At 39.8% G+C, this 15,114-nt stretch overlaps 1 protein-coding gene across 2 annotated transcripts in view; it reads left to right on the top strand.

Annotated features, from left to right (window-relative positions):
- The window catches only part of brwd3 (bromodomain and WD repeat domain containing 3), a 70,195-nt gene extending 67,204 nt beyond the window's left edge, over positions 1-2,991 (top strand). Inside the window, exons 40-41 of one of the 2 annotated variants that reach the window (XM_034178729.1) lie at positions 292-716; positions 756-2,991. In XM_034178729.1, the coding sequence (XP_034034620.1) occupies positions 292-716; positions 756-986 (656 nt within the window). In that variant the 3' untranslated portion in view covers positions 987-2,991. Of the gene's footprint in view, positions 1-291 lie in introns of both variants that reach the window. The other variant, XM_034178727.1, reaches the window with a different exon arrangement.
- Positions 2,992-15,114: the final 12,123 nt, after the last annotated feature.

The following is a 15,114-nucleotide window of genomic DNA, read 5'->3' as shown; positions in this document are numbered from 1 at the left end:
TCATGTCTGTGATCTGCTTTTTTTCTACAAAATTAAACAACTGAATGAACATCCTCCGAGGCTGGTGATTCCATCATTTTTGCCAGGGGTTGTATACTCAAAAACCTGGATTAATGTTTTTAGTCACATAGCACTACTATTATTCTCAACACTACTGTGTGTGTGTGTGTGTATATATGTATATATGTGTATATATATATATATATATATATATATATATATATATGATCAAGTGCTTTCAGTTTAGTTGTTTAAGGTATAATTAAATGACAACCTCTTGTGTTGCATCAGGGGACCAACGGAACTTGTACCTCACCAATGGTTCGAGGCGGCGCCATAGTGTGGGATCAGGATCCAGCAGCTCCTCCTCAGAGTCATCGTCATCTTCGTCATCGTCGTCTTCATCGTCATCGTCTGACAGCGAGAACAGCTCTGATTCTGAGATGGAGAAGTGCGTAGAAGGGGGCGACCACGACTACAGTAAAGCACCCTGTCTGTCTCAGGGTCGGGTGACCACCTCAGGAAAAAGGAGCCACACTGGAGGAGAAGACATCGCACAAGGAGTAAAAAGAGCACGACTGCAGCTGCCAGAAGAGGAGGAGGAAGATGAGGAGGAGGAAGAGGAGGATGAAGAAGAGAAAGAAGAGCAACAACCTGAGAATGTGAAGGGAGAAGATGATGATGATGAGGAGGAGGAAGAGGAAGAGGAGGAGGAGGAGGAAGAGGAGGAGCCGGAGGAGGAGGAGGATGATGATCCTGCACAGGTTCACACAGAACCTGCAACAGCTAAAAGTTTGAGGAACCAGTGCAAGTCTCAGAGGGTCAACACTCGGAACCAAGGCCGCAGGACAGTTCTATACAGGGACGACTCGGAGGATGACGGGACGAAGGACGACCCCCTCAACCTGGGCATGTCCCGCTCAGGCCGTGTACGCCGCATGACTGAGAAAGCCCGAGTTAGCCACCTCATGGGCTGGGGTCACTGACACGTGGTTCCCCTTCTCCCGGTTCAAACCTCCATAAGACAAACTTGTTTAAAGATGAAAAATACTGCAGGGATTTTTTTTTTTTTTTGTACACATGTGAATATATAAAAATTATTTTCTTTTTTCCTGGAACTGCTAATGACTTCCAAACTGATCGCTGGTGCTCAACAAGGATCTTCTTCATCCAGAGAAGTCACCTCGGCCTTAATGTTCAGTGGGAGGAGCCTTCATGCACGGTGCTCCTCCTCCTCCTGCTGTGCTTTTCCTAATATCTAACCCTGTACCCTTCTTTCTGCTCACCTCATGTTTTACACAGCGTTCTTATCCCACTCACCAAAGAATGTCTGGAGATGCCAAAAGCGGTGTATGTGTGTTGTTTTTTGTTTTTGTTTTTTTGTGCGGTTGAAAACATGCTGAGCGCTAAGAAATGCACAGCTCAAGTTGATCAATTTTTTTAAATTATTTGTTATATAGAAGTGTGTGTATTTTTCTGCATTTCTCACTTTTTTTCTGAGGTAAGTCATATGTTCGCATTATTCGTACCATCTGCTGCACCCGTAGCAAAGGTCAAAACATGGTAATATAGTAGAGTACCTGGATACCTGCAGAAACTGGTGTATGATTTTTGTCCGATAAATGCACCACCTCCTCCTGCCTGTGAATGTTAAATGGTTCTGCCTCCCAATCTCTTTTCCCTCCTGTAATCCTCAGACACAACTGGCTGCTAAAATTATTATTATTAAAGTCACTGTGTGTGGTTTTGTTTTTTGTTTGTTTGTTTTTGTTTTTTGTATGGTTGTGTTCCAGATGGATCAGATCTCCAAACATTTGAGTTTTGTAACTCCACACTTATAGAGAAATGCATATTTTTTGCACCATATTATGGTACAGTTAATGACACTATTTATATTAAGTGTTGAGAAGAATTTTCATGTAACTGAAGTCATTCATCATGGCACTGTCTCTAGTTCTGGCTTCACCGATGGCAGGATTTGCTTTTGGACCAATTGGGGGGGGGGTTGAAAATGTCGTCTTTGGGCTCTGGGAAATTGTGGTGATTCACTTTGGCTCCTAATTGAGCTTGAAGTTATTCTCAAGATGTATAGCCCTATGTGGTATGAGTGAGGAAAAGACAAATATTTGCACATTATGTATTCCACATGGCAGCTGAGTAATAGTGATTAGAGAAGCAGAATTTAAATGATTTTTTTTTTTCCCTCTCGCTCTATAAGAATGCTTGAACTGTGCTGTCGGCCTTTGTAGTAGTATAGTGTAAGATGAGGGTCTCATTTGAACGGGATTATTGTATTTTGTTGATCTAAAACCATTCTGCCTGTTAGTTTGTTCAGTGATGGTGACATTCAGGTTCACCACAGGTTAGAAGAATAGTGTCTCCATCACGCTATCCTACAGTCTGTCACAGAAGGGTCATTTTTATGAAAGCTTTGGGAGCTGCTGTGATTTCTGATTGGTCTGTTTGTGTTTGTCAGATGTCCTGGAGCATTCCTGCGTGCACACCAGCTGTGAGGATTTTGTCTTGCAGATGTTTAACACTAATGCACTGTTACTTTGATTTGAATCTGCAGCAGACACACATTCGGGAGACGTCAGGAAACTCATTCGCGCATACTCACGTCAGCGCTGGGTGCTCACAAACAAATGTGTTTTTTTGGGGTTTTTTTTTCCTTCTTCCTGGGCTGAAGAATTACTAGCTTTGGGTCAGGTTCTCGCATATGGACACAAATCACTGTCTTTGGTGCTGTGAACGGCCGCAACATTAACTGGTGTCTCACGATGATTGTGGTTGAGTCCAAAAAAAAAAAACATGATTTCATATGTTGGAATCTTATTTTCATATAGTAGATAACCACCATATTAATCGATGACAAACTGTAGCATTCTACTCTATCGGTGGAATAAATGTGATTGATTTTATACGCAATGTTTTGATTGTATGTTTGTTTTTGTTTGTTTTGTTTTGTTTTTTATTAAAAGTGGATTTCTCTAAGTGCATAATTCTAGTTGTGACTTGAGTTTTCTAGTAAAAAAAAAACCTGTATTTTCACTGAAAGCAACTGCAAAATGCATGAATAATACTGCAGATTTAGCAGTGCCTAGAAACAGTATTCACACCTTTGTGCTTTAACATATTTTAATTTCTTCACAGCATTTAAAGAAAGTAATTCAGTGAAGTTGGATGGATACATGAACAACAGTCATTAAGAAATGCAAACAGTATGGTACTCTTGTGGTAAATCTGTCTTGAGTAGGCAGTTCTCAAAAACGGTGACCATGTGAAAAGGAGATGAGTGAGGGAAGCCACCAAGTCATGATAACTCTGACAGAGTTGAATTCTCTGGCTTTAGTTGGAGAACCTGGGAATAGTGCAAGTTTTGTTTTTTGTTTTTTTTGTTTTGTTTTGTTTTTTTGCGCCTCAAGTTAAGCCCTAGTCAGACAGAGATAAGATTGGCAGCAATTTGGGAGCGCCAACAACAGGCCGCTCAAGAAAGAAACAAAAATCATGCAAAAAAAATAAAGTTGCAGTCATATAACACTGTTTCGTGATGGTCACAAAGGCACTTTGGCCAAACATGCATGATTGTGTCACCACTCTGAATTTACTTTCCAAAACATGTCCAGTCAACTGAATTTACCCCAGGTGGACTCCAATTAAGCTGCAGAATCATCTCAAGGATCAGTGGAAACTGGATGAAGCTGAGCTCAATTTTGAGGTTCATGGCAAAGGCTGTGAATACGTATGTACGTATATGCGATTTCTTAGTTATTTTTTATTTTTAAACAATTTACAAGAATCTAAAAATAAAACTTATGTTATTGTGGGTGTTGTGTGTACAATTCTGAGCGGGACAAATGAATTTCATACATCTTGGAATAAGGCTGTACCATAAAATATGGAAAAACAGCGCTGTGAATACTTTCCAGATGCACCGTAAACATGGTGGAGTGGAGAAGGATTTTCTGAAAAACAAGACTTCAGTATTCAGGTACATTTTGCATGGTTGACTGAGAGCTGATTGGTTTCCTCATGTGACTGCTCTTTGCCACTCCTCCATGAAGCTGTGTCCAGTGATGTAACAGATTCTGTACACAGGCTCTCCAGTCACATCCATGGAAGACTTCAGTTCCATCAGTAGTTGTGTGTTTTGGTGGCTTAACTCACCAAGACACCCTTCTTGTATGGTCACCCAGTTTTTGAGAAGTTAGTGACTTGGAAATGTTCATGCCTCTATCCCCTGACTTGTCTGAAGAAAAGTGTCTGTAAAAGTCATGATTTACTTGTGTTATATTGAAAGGTAAATATATTTTATATCATGTTGTTGACAGTTGTTTCTCAATTTGAGTTTAAAGAGGATAATTTTAGAAATTTTGATACAGGAAAAGCCTGACTTCCAACCCCCACACCCCAAAAAATGGTGTAGATTAATATGTTTGAAAGCTTAAGTATGTCGGTGTGTTATAGGCACTGTGTGTGTGTGTGTGTGTGTGTGTGTGTGTGTGTGTGTGTGTGTGTGTGTGTGTGTGTGTGTGTGTGTAAACCATTTAGTGGAGTGCCATGAAACTTTCCACAGCAGCAGTGGCACACCATGTGGTGATGTGCATGAAAGAAAATAATTCTGATTAAAAAGAGGTAATAATTGGACTTTTTTGTTTAATTGATGCATTATATGACACTGACATGAGCACAACTCTTCATAAACTGGTTTATGTGTTTCAAAGAAATGTCACGCAATGGTAGAAGATGTGCATGAAAGGAAAATGATTCTGGTCAAGTGTCTTCAAGAGGAGATAATTTTACTTTGATAGTCTGTATTTTGGAGCAGCATGGTGGATTAGTGGTTAGCACTGTTGCCTCACAGCAACAAGGTCATGGGATCGATTCCCACCTGTGCCCTTTCTGTGTGGATTTGCGTGTTCTCCCCGCGTTTGTGTGGGTTCCCTCTGGATGCTCCGGCTTTCACAACCAAAGACATGCAGGTTAGGTGGATTGGAAACTTTAAATTGTGCGTATGGGTGTGAATGTGTCCTGTGGTCCTGCGACAGGCTGATGTCCTGTCCAAGGTGTACTCCACCTTACGCCCCATGGCTGCTGGGATAGGCTCCATCCCCCTTGTGACCCTTAATTGGATTAAGTGGTTTAAAAGTGAGGGTTTCTGTTTGTTTGCTCTTAGGTCTCTATTTTAAGATGATAGTTCTTTAAGAGTCATCTGTAATCAAATGAAAAGGCTTTTGTCATCGTAAACAACAGACATAGTGTTCTGCTTTTCTACAATCCCTGGCAAAAATTATGGAATCACTGGCCTCAGAGGATGTTCATTCAGTTGTTTAATTTTGTAGAAAAAAAGCAGATCACATACATGACAAAACTAAAGTCATTTCAAATGGCAACTTTCTGGCTTTAAGAAACACTATAAGAAATCAAGAAAAAAGATTGTGGCAGTCAGTAACGGTTACTTTTTTAGACCAAGCAGAGGAAAAAAATATGGAATCACTCAATTCTGAGGAAAAAATTATGGAATCACCCTGTAAATTTTCATCCCCCAAATTAACACCTGCATCAAATCAGATCTGCTCATTGACATTGACCCTATGTGTCTTTTTGCAAGGAATGTTTTTGCAGTTTTTGCTCTATGGCAAGATGCATTATCATCTTGAAAAATGATTTCATTATCCCCAAACATCCTTTCAATTGTCCAAAATATCAACATAAACTTGTGCATTTATTGATGATGTAATGACAGCCATCTCCCCAGTGCCTTTACCTGACATGCAGCCCCATATCATCAATGACTGGAAATTTACATGTTCTCTTCAGGCAGTCATCTTTATAAATCTCATTGGAAAGGCACCAAACAAAAGTTCCAGCATCATCACCTTGCCCAATGCAGATTCGAGATTCATCACTGAATATGACTTTCATCCAGTCATCCACAGTCCACAATTGCTTTTCCTTAGCCCATTGTAACCTTGTTTTTTTCTGTTTAGGTGTTAATGATGCCTTTCGTTTAGCTTTTCTGTATGTAAATCCCATTTCCTTTAGGCGGTTTCTTACAGTTCGGTCACAGACGTTAACTCCAGTTTCCTCCCATTCGTTCCTCATTTGTTTTGTTGTACATTTTTCGTTTTGTGAGACATATTGCTTTAAGTTTTCTGTCTTGACGCTTTGATGTCTTCCTTGGTCTACCAGTATGTTTGCCTTTAACAACCTTCCCATGTTGTTTGTATTTGGTCCAGAGTTTAGACACAGCTGACTGTGAACAACCAACATCTTTTGCAACATTGCGTGATGATTTACTCTCTTTTAAGAGTTTGATAATCCTCTCCTTTGTTTCAATTGACATCTCTCGTGTTGGAGCCATGATTCATGTCAGTCCACTTGGTGTAACAGCTCTCCAAGGTGTGTTCACTCCTTTTTAGATGCAGACTAACGAGCAGATCTGATATGATGCAGGTGTTAGTTTTGGGGATGAAAATTTACAGGGTGATTCCATCATTTTTTCCTCAGAATTGAGTGATTCCATATTTTTTTCCTCTGCTTGGTCTAAAAAAGTAACCGTTACTGACTGCCACAATCTTTTTTTCTTGATTTCTTATAGTGTTTCTTAAAGCCAGAAAGTTGCCATTTGAAATGACCTTAGTTTTGTGTCATGTCTGTGATCTGCTTTTTTTCTACAAAATTAAACAACTGAATGAACATCCTCCGAGGCCGGTGATTCCATAATTTTTGCCAGGGGTTGTATCAAACATGCACAGATTTTGAATGTTGACGTGACTGAACCATTGAATGTACTGACTGAAGTGAGTCAGACAAGCTGTGACGCACGGCCTCGCCTAGAAACCGCAGCAGCAGCGCTTCAATAGGCATTAAAATGGCTTGATGCTTAAGGAACAAACTTCACAAAGGTCTGATACTAATATACTTAAAAAGACATTTGTGATCTCTAGAAGAAGAAAATGGTTAATTTAAAAAAAAGGATAGTGTAGTTGAGGCTGGAGTGACAGGTTCCTCAGAACACGTTTTCCTCTCAATCAGCATTACAAATGTCCTTTGTGTTTATTCTTTAGTATTAAGGTGGATTACAGGAGGGCACGTGCACAATCTGACTGTGAAATGAAACAAAAACAATGTTGGCTTTGCGATGAATGAAGATAGAATCCTTCAGTGAGTTTTTAAGAAATGAACAGAAGACTGTTGTTCTTGACTCTTGTTGGAAGCCAGTTGAACTGGCTTTTGATTATTTTTCAGTAACAAGAGGACACCTGTATCAACTCCACTCATGATGTAGTTACTGGTTGAAGAATGAAGCTGGAAAGATTTAATTTTTGTCTTGTATGTTGCTAATGACTCGTGTTTATTTTGTAAGCTCTGTATTGGTATAGGTTCTGAGGCTCATTGGTGTCAGTGCCTATTTGTGGATTCTGTAGCCTGGACGTAGGACAATCTGCGACTCCAGCTGGATGGGATGCCAGTCTGTCACAGCCATGGCTGGTATCGATTTAAAGCTGAGAGGACTGAAACAGTACTGATAACATGTCTTACCCTTGGACACAGGTAGTGTGACCAGGAATCAAACCCTAGTTCTACAGATAAGTAGCTCAAATCCTTATGCCACTGAGCTATTTGCTCTCATGTTCAAGCTTTAAAATTTTTTTATTTTAATTAAGTCCAGGCTTTCAGAGTACAATTGTGGATATTCACAAGTTTGGTTTCTCCTCGGGTGCAAAGATTCATGGTGTCTTCCAATCTAGAAGTACACAAGTGCCTGGATGCAATCTATTGTACAAAAATAGAATAATCTTGAAGCCATACAGACATTATATGACTGAGGAAGGAAATGTTGCTCATGATACCATGAATCTTCAGGAGATGACTGATGGGTGAACCTGACTGTAGGAGTTCTAAAATTAGTTATTAGTTTATGTCAACTTCTGTGTCTGCTTCACTGCATTGTTTGTTGTTAGCTGTGTTGTTTTTCTGCTGTTCACCCTCTATGTTTTTTAATTCTGTCTGTTTTGTATTTTACTGTGTGTGTGTGAATTAACATTATTTATAATGGCTGAATAGATCCTTGTAAATTGATTGGTGGTTTGTATGTCATGTGACGTGGATTATTCATACCATTTGCCAGTGTGTTCCATTTACCATGTAATTTTAGGCTATTTAGCGTGAAATTTTGGTACTATACGATTTGTTTCTATTGCATGATGTGACCACCGCGCACATACTAGTGGCTACAGCACTTAGCTGCTTATTGATGTTGCTCATTATTTTAACAAAAAATAAACAAATAAATAAATCCACTGCACCATAAGCCGTTGGAGGCATTTGCTCACTGGGACATCTCTAGTTAAGTTTGAACCGCTGTCAGATGAGGAGCTCAGCAAATTTCTGTTGCAAATTTTCACTCGACTGAGAAAAGCAGATAGCAGTGTACACAAAGAAGTCAGTGCACGCATCAGCTATACACTACATTATCAGAATTGTTTTTGAACATAGAGATATATGAGTACTAGAGAGCATAGTCGTAATGCTGCCTACTTAATGCGAATGTGCCTTCATGGTGAAGCAGCAGGACCTTTGTGGCCGGGACGACGGTGGGGATCGAACCCATGCGGCTCGCACAAAAGACTGTTCCTCTACGAGGTCAGCCAAAGGGGAACTCCCTGTTAGCCAAGCTAGCGGGAACGTCTTTTCAATTTGGACCCGGGACTTTCATCCCGCTACACATCTCCTCACCATTTTTGACTTCGTCCCGAAGTCACAGGTGCATGTTAGCATACTCTGTGATCCACATCCTGTTCGTGACGCCAGATTGAAGCAGCAGGACCTTTGTGGCCGGGACGACGGTGGGGATCGAACCCACGCGGCTCGCACAAAAGACCGTTCCTCTACCAGGTCAGCCAAAGGGGAACTCCCCGTTAGCCAAGCTAGCGGGAACGTCTTTTCAATTGGGACCCGGGACTTTCATCCCGCTACAATGGAGAGCAATTTGCCATTTTCACACCCGGCAAAATGTTGAAGTGCCCAGATGTGAAATGTTTTGTGTGCATTTTCAGTGTGGATATGTGAGTGAACACACACGGAAAAAGCTTGCAAAATACAGGTTAAAATACTGCTTTGACCTGGATATCAAACCAGTAAAATTAATTTACATTAAATTATGTAAAGGAAAGTATTAAACTTACCCTGACACCCACACATTCTGAAATATTAGTGTTGAAAGTTTACACGGATCAAATCTGCTCCAGCTGCAAATAATCAGCTGCTTCTCCTTGTTGAATGGAACATTCCATCTTTCACCTCATGAAATATTCTTACCATTGAACTCGTAAACATTCATTATTTGTATATTATGTCCTTGGCACACAAGGTTTACTTTAAAATAGGTATTGGCACGTTTACTGCAAACTCTAAGTAATTCCCACATTCTCCCCAACCTAGGTCCACCAAGAAAACCTCTTAGAGCTGTTAACCCCCAAAACGTGAATCAGCTGAGCCGCCACTACACTGATGTCCCAGATTAAAAATAAACACATTGAGAGGTTTCCCGATTTGCACCTTATTTCTTAAAGAAAATGACCCGTGGGTCATTTTCAGTTTGGGGAATTTAAAGAATTCTTAAAAGTGAAACTCAGAGATGCTTTTGATTAGAAGCAAACTTTGATCACACAAAGAGCCAACATGTTTACATGGCAATCACAAGTTTACTGATGAAACAGTTCATAAATGACACACACACACACAACATCCCCAACATTTTACATTTGTCTGACAGAAGATACGACTACACACAGCAGACATCTTAATCACAAATATATCCGAAAACACCATTACTCAACAAGTATATAATGTGCATTTACACTGTGCTTCAGTCTTTTCTGTGAAAGACACATCAGCTTACTTTATCGAATACATGTATGTACACAGTCAACAAACACAATGACATTTAAATAGTAACATATTTTGCATACACCACAGTAACACAAGCATAAGTGCATACACTATGACAAACCGTCACTATATAACACACAAGAAATTTTCTGTTAAAAATGACAATAAACACAAATTCTGGATGCTTTTATTTTTCCTAAGGTGCAGTATTTTGCAAAGAAAATTATGATGGAAAAGCCAAATAGCATCCCATTAAACCTATGTTTTCAATGTCCTTTGCTATTTTATAATGATGCTGTTAAAATTGGGGGGGTGATACCAAAATAGTTAAATTTGAATGTGCTATATAGATTTTAAAAGAGGACAGAAAAAATATGATTAATTGTTAAAGTAATTCTAACGATATCTCAGAGCTAAATCTTTATTAAAACTGCTCACAGAGTCTTACAGTCTGTGATGATGTCATCACTAAAAATCCTTCATGAACTCAATCAAATTCCAGAAATGTCCAAACATTATGAGCAGGCTTGACATTTTTTGTGTCCACACATCTCCAACATTGTTCTTTTATCTTCATCAATTACATTCACATCATTCTTCTTTATTAAAAGAAATTAAATATGTCAAGTCAGTTGGAATATTTTTGCAATTTAGAAGTTAAATGCATCCATTCACAATTATAGAAAGTGAACAACATATGGTGTCAGTCAGTACTGAAATACAGTCGACAGAGAAAGGCAATTCACTAAATGTGGAAGTGACGTTACAGCCAGATTAGTAGAGTCTTTCCAGGTCCCATCGTCCCCTGTGAGCTGGGAGCGGTGGCGTCACCGATCATCATGTACAAGGAGAAGAAATGCAAACCAATACAAAATATGGTCACCAAAGGCATTCAAATGTAAGTTAATGTGTATATAGATTTTTTTTTTTTTTTTGGTTCAAATCCCAGGACGAATCACACCCAGATAACGTACCATTGATATTTCCATTGCAGAACGTCCTTAATTTCAAAACAACTGCAAACAAACTGAATCGCCATGCAACGCCATGTTAGTACTCAACCAGAACCAATCCAGAGACGCAAAGGATCATGGGACCCTGACACAGTCTATTCCAGCTTCAGCCACATCAGAATCTTAGCTGCTAAAAAGTGGTTTAACAACTTATGAGGGTTCAACGGTGCACCCATTGTGGTGGATGTCTGACTTAAATCCCGCCAAAAATGCCCAGTGTTGGGTGGGAACTCACCAGAAGTACCTAAAGACTTTCTGAAATGCCCCTAAAAGTAATCATAATCATGTCTAATTTGCATATGGCATGAAGCTAAACAACTGCCAAAGTTAGCTTTTTTGGGGGGGGGGGCATGTGAGGACTATATAGCAGTGATTTTGTTCTTATTTATTTATTGCTGTTTCTGTAATTTTGCTATAGTCAACTATTAATAAACAGACTGGTTTGTGTGGGGGAAAAAAGTTGCCAGATGTGTCGCTAGTTGCTAGACAGGATTTTGGTTGCTATGGTCATAAAGCCGCTAAATCTAGCAACAAAGTCACTAAATTGACAACACTGATAATACCCTACTTACAGAGACGGCAGAAACATAAAACTAATTGCATCAGAAATTGATTCACTGTTTCAGAATGCTCAAAATCCTACATGAGCTAATTGTTTAAAAAAATGAGCCGGTGTTTCAGAATGCAATAAAATTTTAAGTGAATCAGTTACTCTACGCAATTACTCATGTTTTCACCATGAATGAAATGCTAACTGAAACAATTGTTTCAGAACATCAGTGTTTCCAATATCTCATCAAATTATTCACTGATTCAAAGTACTTAAAATTCCACATGAACCAACTGCTTCTGAAAATGATTCACTGCTTTTAAATGCTTGGATCACCAGAAAAACTAATTGCTACGAAAAACGAATCAGTGTTTCAAAATGCTTAAAACCATTACTGAAGCAATTAAGCATCATTCACTGTTTTGAAATGCTCAAAACACTCAATTAAACATTTGCTTTGGAAACTAATTACATTTCAAAGCACTTGAAACACAAAATCAAACATCTGCTTCAATTTTTTTTTTGTTAGTGTTACGAAAATTACAACGCACCAAAAGAAACAATTCAGGAAAGAATTACTATTTTGAAACACACGAAACAATTAATTCAGATAATTCAGCGTTTCACAATTCTGGAAACACTGAATGAAATAACTGCTTTGAAATGATTGTTTCAAATGGCTACAAATCAATCAATCAATCAATTTTATTTATATAGCGCCAAATCACAACAAACAGTTGCCCCAAGGCGCTTTATATTGTAAGGCAAGGCCATACAATAATTACGTAAAAACCCCAACGGTCAAAACGACCCCCGTGAGCAAGCACTTGGTGACAGTGGGAAGGAAAAACTCCCTTTTAACAGAAAGAAACCTCCAGCAGAACCAGGCTCAGGGAGGGGCAGTCTTCTGCTGGGACTGGTTGGGGCTGAGGGAGAGAACCAGGAAAAAGACATGCTGTGGAGGGGAGCAGAGATCAATCACTAATGATTAAATGCAGAGTGGTGCATACAGAGTAAAAAGAGAAAGAAACACTCAGTGCATCATGGGAACCCCCCAGCAGTCTAAGTCTATAGCAGCATAACTAAGGGATGGTTCAGGGTCACCTGATCCAGCCCTAACTATAAGCTTTAGCAAAAAGGAAAGTTTTAAGCCTAATCTTAAAAGTAGAGAGGGTGTCTGTCTCCCTGATCTGAATTGGGAGCTGGTTCCACAGGAGAGGAGCCTGAAAGCTGAAGGCTCTGCCTCCCATTCTACTCTTACACTAGGAACTACAAGTAAGCCTGCAGTCTGAGAGCGAAGCGCTCTATTGGGGTGATATGGTACTATGAGGTCCCTAAGATAAGATGGGACCTGATTATTCAAAACCTTATAAGTAAGAAGAAGAATTTTAAATTCTATTCTAGAATTAACAGGAAGCCAATGAAGAGAGGCCAATATGGGTGAGATATGCTCTCTCCTTCTAGTCCCCGTCAGTACTCTAGCTGCAGCATTTTGAATTAACTGAAGGCTTTTCAGGGAACTTTTAGGACAACCTGATAATAATGAATTACAATAGTCCAGCCTAGAGGAAATAAATGCATGAATTAGTTTTTCAGCATCACTCTGAGACAAGACCTTTCTAATTTTAGAGATATTGCGTAAATGCAAAAAAGCAGTCCTACATATTTGTTTAATATGCGTATTGAGAGTAAGGATCTGGTTAGACACCATGTTTCTAAGATTTGTGGGGCCAAGTACAATAACTTCAGTTTTATCTGAGTTTAAAAGCAGGAAATTAGAGGTCATCCATGTCTTTATGTCTGTAAGACAATCCTGCAGTTTAGCTAATTGGTGTGTCCCCTCTGGCTTCATGGATAGATAAAGCTGGGTATCATCTGCGTAACAATGAAAATTTAAGCAATGCCGTCTAATAATACTGCCTAAGGGAAGCATGTATAAAGTGAATAAAATTGGTCCTAGCACAGAACCTTGTGGAACTCCATAATTAACCTTAGTCTGTGAAGAAGATTCCCCATTTACATGAACAAATTGTAATCTATTAGATAAATATGATTCAAACCACCGCAGCGCAGTGCCTTTAATACCTATGGCATGCTCTAATCTCTGTAATAAAATTTTATGGTCAACAGTATCAAAAGCAGCACTGAGGTCTAACAGAACAAGCACAGAGATGAGTCCACTGTCTGAGGCCATAAGAAGATCATTTGTAACCTTCACTAATGCTGTTTCTGTACTATGATGAATTCTAAAACCTGACTGAAACTCTTCAAATAGACCATTCCTCTGCAGATGATCAGTTAGCTGTTTTACAACTACCCTTTCAAGAATTTTTGAGAGAAAAGGAAGGTTGGAGATTGGCCTATAATTAGCTAAGATAGCTGGGTCAAGTGATGGCTTTTTAAGTAATGGTTTAATTACTGCCACCTTAAAAGCCTGTGGTACATAGCCAACTAATAAAGATAGATTGATCATATTTAAGATCGAAGCATTAATTAATGGTAGGGCTTCCTTGAGCAGCCTGGTAGGAATGGGGTCTAATAGACATGTTGATGGTTTGGATAAGGTAACCTCATTTTTTGGACACCACTCAGACAGCCAGCAATTCAAGGAGAACATGCGGCTAAACATGTCACTCCCGGTCCGATTGGGGAGGGGCCCAGAGAAAACTACAGAGTCCGACATTGTTTTTGCAAAGTTACACACCGATTCAATGTTAATTTTAGTGACCTCCGATTTTACGCTTAGTCTTAGCCAGCAGTTTCAAATTTCCTTCAATGTCGCCTGCTCTGGCCCCCGGAAGACAATTGACTATGGTTGCTGGTGTCGCTAACTTCACATTTCTTAAAACAGAGTCGCCAATAACCAGTTTGATCCTCGGCGGGTGTGTCGTCGAGTGGGGAAAAACGGTTAGAAATGTGAACGGGTTGGCGGTGTACACGGGGCTTCTGTTTAGAACTACGCTTCCTCCTCACAGTCACCCAGTCGGCCTGCTTTCCCGGCTGCTCGGGATCTGCCAGAGGGAAACTAACGGCGGCTAAGCTACCTTGGTCCGCACCGACTACAGGGGCCTGGCTAGCTGTAGAATTTTCCAAGGTGCGGAGCCGAGTCTCCAATTCGCCCAGTCTGGCCTCCAAAGCTACGAATAAGCTACACTTATTACAAGTACCATTACTGCTAAAGGAGGCCGAGGAATAACTAAACATTTCACACCCAGAGCAGAAAAGTGCAGGAGAGACAGAAGAAGCCGCCATGCTAAACTGGCTAAGAGCTAGTAGCTGCGCTAAGCTAGCGGATTCCTAAAAACACACAAAGTGAATAATGTGTAAATAATTTAGAGGTGATTCAGCAGAGGGAGTGCTTTAGTTAAGGCACGTGAAGATTACACTGTGAAACAAATCGTTATCTAGTTAACTAGATCAATCTAACTGCGCAGATTAAACAAATACAGCAAAACACCGCTGTGCTCCGGAACAGGAAGTGATACAATACCGCAGTGAGAGCCAACCACCAGTAGAGGCAAGCAAGAGCTCGCAAGTATACCCTGCCAAATGATGCAATAATTTTGGAAAATTATTTACTTTTGCTTCAAAATGCAAGAAACACTACATGAAACCCTTTTTTTTCAGAAATGTTTGCAGTTTAGAAGTACTGAA

The sequence above is a fragment of the Thalassophryne amazonica genome, chromosome 9, assembly GCF_902500255.1.
Source record: "Thalassophryne amazonica chromosome 9, fThaAma1.1, whole genome shotgun sequence".
Classification (NCBI taxonomy): Eukaryota; Metazoa; Chordata; class Actinopteri; order Batrachoidiformes; family Batrachoididae; genus Thalassophryne; species Thalassophryne amazonica.
Note: the sequence above shows the minus strand (reverse complement) of the source record. Positions and strands in the feature narration are given on the sequence as shown.